This window comes from Cebus imitator, unplaced genomic scaffold (genome assembly GCF_001604975.1).
Source record: "Cebus imitator isolate Cc_AM_T3 unplaced genomic scaffold, Cebus_imitator-1.0 Scaffold259, whole genome shotgun sequence".
NCBI classification, from domain to species: domain Eukaryota; kingdom Metazoa; phylum Chordata; class Mammalia; order Primates; family Cebidae; genus Cebus; species Cebus imitator.
The window spans coordinates 4,613,324-4,618,915 of NW_016107574.1; the positions used below are offsets into that span (position 1 = coordinate 4,613,324).

At 38.6% G+C, this 5,592-nt stretch overlaps 1 protein-coding gene across 1 annotated transcript in view; it reads left to right on the forward strand.

The window, feature by feature from the left end:
* Positions 1 to 5,592, forward strand: part of LOC108283381 (VPS10 domain-containing receptor SorCS1) — a gene marked incomplete at its 3' end in the record, with an annotated part of 485,878 nt that overhangs the window by 379,588 nt on the left and 100,698 nt on the right. The window contains exon 4 of the mRNA XM_017499712.2: positions 2,841 to 2,999. Within this exon, the coding sequence (XP_017355201.2) occupies positions 2,841 to 2,999 (159 nt within the window). The remainder of the gene's footprint in view (positions 1 to 2,840; positions 3,000 to 5,592) is intronic.

Consider the following 5,592-nt stretch of genomic DNA (forward strand, 5'->3'; position numbering starts at 1 on the left):
AAACAGAAAGAAACGCAAACATGATTTAACGTGCAATGATAGGGTCATGACTTTTTGTTGTTGTTGATTTTCTTTTGTTTTGAATTCTACTGGACATCTTATGGAGTTGTTTCTGCAATGAAAAAAAAAAAATGACCATAGAAAAATGGATCCAGATTGACCTGTTGATTTTGAGTAGAATGGAGCAGAAATTTGAGAGAGCAACCACTGGAATGTTTCTGTAGCACAGATGTACCTATAAAGCTCACTGGGAAATTTCCGACTATTTTCCATTATTTCCAAAATGTCAAATTCTCAAATGGAGAGTTTTAGGTGAGGACTGCATAGAGAAGGTGGGATGGTGGGATATTGGTCTACATATTTTCAATATCCAGAAAAAAAGCCAAGGATACGAGTAGCTTTATTTTTATAATATTACGTTTCCATCTGTTGGGAAATATTTACATGATTCTGCCACTTGCACCCAATATTACCTGATGCAGGATGTCTTATACAGTCTGATCACCTGGAATATAAATGAGCATCAAAAATATTTTAAAATGATTGATAAAAATCAGCTTGCTTTGGGAATATTCTGTAGGCCTAGTTTATTATTGTGTTTAATTTTATTTTGATTAAGTGTTGTGCCAGGAGAAGCAGGTGGTGAAATCTATACTCATGAGAAAAGAGGAAAGCATATTCTGGCCAATAGGGAACTAGAAAACCAGAGCAGGGAATATCACCTTGCCTGAGACAATAGTTGTTCTATAAAATTGAGCCTCTTCATATTATCATGGAAATTACTTTTTGGCAGTAGCGCGAAAAGGTTGTTTTACATTATTGTTAATTGTGGTTGGAGACACAAAGTAATATGATCATTTGATGGCTTATTTGTTATTCACAAAATGACAGCTTTTATGTGCCCATAAATATGAACTCACCTGGAAATATTCCTATGAATTTAGGAGCCATCTAGATGTCTGTGCTTAATGTATACACTAGATTTTGATGAAGCCACGTGAGTTTGTACTTAGCAGATTACCTGACTCCTTGTCAGCCATCCGATGAGGGAACGCTGTCCGCTTGGTGAATGTGAGACACAGAAATCCATAGCTTTGTCAGAATTTATGGTTGGTGGGCAGTGGCTTTCCTGGAACATGGTACAAGAGGCAATTGGTCTTCAATTTTGTGTGCGCTTTTCATCTTGCCTGGAGTGCAGCTGACAGCCACAGCATTGCCTTCACCCCATTACATCCCTTTTCTCCTCTTCAAGAAGGGGAGATTGAAAGGACAGCAAGGAACCTTAAATTCATCCTGGATAACATAAACAGAGTTTGGGCAGAGTGTCTGGTATGCAATCTTCTTGTGCCGTTTACAGCGACAGGACACCACTTTCCAAAGATGACACTGACTGTTCAGAGGCTTTGATATGACTGCCTCCAAATGTTTGAGAAATCTCCACGTGTTTGCCTGGCACTCTGCTCTTTTAAGATATAACTCTATTTCTCTCTCTCTCTCTCTTTCTTGGAAGTGCAGCATACTCAGCTGGTAATCTTTAAACCCTGGGCTGCAGTGATTTCTGTTCATACAGGAACACATTAAGCACATATTTCATGCTTCCTCGAACCAAGTTCAGAAAGTGCCAATTAGTAAGTTGATGGGAAGAAGTCAATGGGTGGCATTAAAGCCACCTGTCTGGAGACACAGGTGCACACTTTGACTGAGTTAAAGACGACTCACAGCCAGCCAGGAATGAAGTACTTTATCACACATTCCCAGAGGCATAAAACGAGAGGATTTAAAGCAGTTTCGAGGGCAGTTCCTCCATCTTGATGCTCTTATGATTAATCCCATTGCTCTGGACAAAATTGGGCATCCCAGTGAGACAGTGTAAAACATCTGAAGCTGTGAATTTTTACATATTTATAGCTTCTTCTGTGGTACAGATTGTGAAGGGCAACCAACTTTTCTTTCAGTTTTAGAAAGTCATGTGGACTTAGAAGTTGTGAAACTTCCATCCATATCTCAGAGTGTTCTGGGCATCTTTCTAAGTCCACATGACTCTCTGAAACTCTTTTCATGCAGTCATTTATTTATTCTTTCCTTTGACAAATGTTTATCAGCGTACAGTACATACCGGACCTTAGTCCAGCTGCTGGGAATGCATCTGTGAACTGCATGGACAGCTATCTCTATTGGCACAAGGTTTATTTTTTAGTGGAAGGCATATGGACAAGAAACATGATAAATAAGTAAATTATGTAGCAGGCTAGAAGGTGATGAGGGTGGTGGGGTAAAATAGCCTTTGTAAAATTCCTAGAGAAATCTTTAGAGTCTAGACTTTGACTTAAGACTCAGAAAATCAAGCTAAGTTAGGATGTAATAGGGTATCCTTGAAATGGAGTAAAAGGATTTGAGGTAGGAAAGAAAAACAGCGGACTCCATCTTCTTTCTCTTCTACCTTTCCCACAACAGACTATCTAACCAGTCTTTTAGTCTCTGAAAATGGAAAGTAGATATGGCACAGTAGGAAGAAGGGAACAAGGGTAAGTGTTCCAGGTTCAGGAAATAACCTTGGAAACAAAACAAGGAGTCCCCTAAAAGAGAAGAGAATACAGTTATCTGTTTCATTCCTGTTTCTTCCAGTTTATTCTACTTCCTTCATTTCTTTGTGCATGTACTTTTGTAGCACTGGTCCAAGATGGAACAATCAACCTGACAGAGTCAAGGTCCCTGTTGAGCTAAGCGTTCTTTGCCTGGCCCTGTCCTTCCCTTGTCAAAATTAAGCTGACTTTCAAGTTTTGCAATTTTGTAAACTTAATTTTTTTATTGTTTCTTTCTCCAACAATTCTTTGCTGCAGATAATGTTACTCACAGACCCAGAGATTGAGAGCAGCTTATTGATCAGCTCAGATGAAGGGGCAACTTATCAAAAATACCGACTGAACTTCTACATTCAAAGCTTGCTTTTTCACCCCAAGCAAGAAGACTGGATTCTGGCATACAGTCAAGACCAAAAGGTGAGCATGCTTACCTTGTTAGAGATAATGAAGCATGGTTCTCAGGAAAATAGTGTTAATTTAATCATCTCTCCATTTCACCTCAATGATCATTTTTGTTCAGAGCCGTAGCCTGACCTTTGTGCTAATGGGACAAAAGAAAGCAGGGAGAGTCTCAGGTTGCTTGTTTAAATCATGTCAATGTCTGAAACCACATACCAAATAAACATTAGGTGTGCTAAGTAGGCATGGTGGAGAAGCAGTTCCTAGCATAGATTCTTCAGGCAGTCGGGAGCCTCTCACTGCCACTGAATTGGAGACAGTGTCTTATGTTTGTGGACAGGTGATCATTTCTCTTGGTGAAGGGCCCATGGCTTTTCTCAGACTCTTAAAGGGAAGCATAACCTTGAAAAGATTAAGAACATGAAGTAGGGATTTTCTAAAACACTGAGAGAAACGGCCAGAGGAACAATAATGGTGTATATAGGTAACCTTACACAGAACCTAGTCATCTCAGAACTTTTCTTCACTTGGTGGTAAGGTTGAAGGAGAAGTCCACTTCAAAAGAAAGGATTAAATGAGCTCCTGGTATTACCTGTGTGTGTATATGTGTGCATACATCCCATGAAATATTATCCTGTAAAATGTATCATATACTCTATACGACATATATACTATAACATACATATGGTCCCTGCCTTTAAAGAACTTGCATTCTCAGATAGAATAAAAGGCTAGCAATAGCAGGTAAAAGTAAATGAAAATGAAAAAAACAGCATAGACACAGGTAAATGTGAGAGAGACTCTAGCCATAAAAGCCAGAGGGATCATTGGTGAAGTACTAGAATACTCTTTGTGAAATGCATTATTCAGTGAAGTCGTTCTGAAAATTCTCCTTAGAGGAATCATGAATTAGAAATTACATATATTTAAAGAAATACTGGACTTAATTAAGTGAGGGGGATGTTTGGGGGGGGTTATTTGTCTGGGTTTACATAGATGTGTGGCATTTTTGGAGGTAGGAGAATGGTGTAAGCCACTTCCCAAGGTCTCTACTAACAGGAGCAAATTTAAATTCTTAAGATTGGAATTTTATTCATACTGCCCCTACTGCCAAATAAAATGCACATTAAGCCTAAAAATAGAAAGAATTTACAATTAGTTTTTTTTTTTTTTCTTTTTCCCTCTTGAGCAGCTTGGCTACCCTTTCAGCAGAATGTACAATTTTGTTTCTGGAGTCAAGCCACAGTGCATCTGGTCCAGGATAGTGCAGTTAACAGAGGCAAAGCCTGACCAGCTCAGACAGAGTATTAGTCATTCAAGCCACAGGGTTATTATATTTTATTCGACAGTTGGTTAATTTCCACCCCCGATGCCAGAGGCACAGCGAGGGCCAGATTTACCTGCCTAAGTAAAAACTATGCATCTTTGCAGTTATGCTGGAGGAGATGCCCAAATATGTAACCCTTTAGGTCCCAGCACTTCAAACAGTGCCTCCCCCTGGTCACTGTGGCAGAGCAGATGATACGAGACCAGTTAGGACACCTGGGCTGTGACCTCAACCCAGCTACTTATGGTGAACAGTATTTAGCGTTGGTTTCTTTTTCATTAAAATGTGTTTGTATGTATAATTATGAGTGTAGGTACCCTTTAAAATGATACAGAAAGAAACAAATATTAGATGCTACATCTCTTTTAAGTGCCATGCATGATATGGTGTTGATATGAAATAATTACATTCTATCCATCCTAGAGATAGATGATTGACACATACGAGTTGACCAATAGTTTAAGAGAGGCCAAAAAGGCAGTTCTGTCACTGATGCATAATATATAGAAGTGACTGGATGAGTTGCATTAAATTGGTAGTCCGAAGTTCAGGAGATGGAGATCTAGTGATCTGTCTACTCCAGAGGTCTTATGAAATGACTTCAGCTGAACTTTGATGGATATGTTGGATTTCTATTGTGAGAGTAGGGGATGCCAGTTTTTTACAAAAGCAATGTTATAAACAGGAGATTGTAAAAAATGTGTTTACAAAATTGCAATTTTTTTAATTTGGCTGAAACTAAAATTTGTTACAGCTAGTTATAATTTACATGCACGCACATGCGCGCGCACACACACACTCTTTGGAACCTAATCTTTATTATTTGTCTCTGTCAGGAAAATTCATTTTTGTTTCCTTAACTAGGAGCCTTCAGAAATTTTGGTCCAGAGAATGATATATTTGGAGCTATAGATTACAAGAGTAATATGAGTATAAACTGTGGTAAGATGAGGACAAAAACAAGACTAGTTGGGATGATATTACAGCAGTCCTGGCATCAGGTGCTAAGAGTAAGAACCAAAAGGTACCCTTTGTGACCACAGAACCAATGAATCCTGTCATTTTAGAGTTGGAAGCGGACTTCCTCTGTTTGTTATTTTGTTCTTCTATATGAGACTAAGGATCTAAATATCTAAGAGGTTAACAAATTTACTCAAAGGGCAAAATCACTAATTATTGTAGAATAACTCGTGGATATTCTACAAATGGGGTAAAGGGCTACCTGACATTCCATAGGGTATTGGAATACCTATGGAATTCCTCATTCTTTTTTTTTTTTTTTTT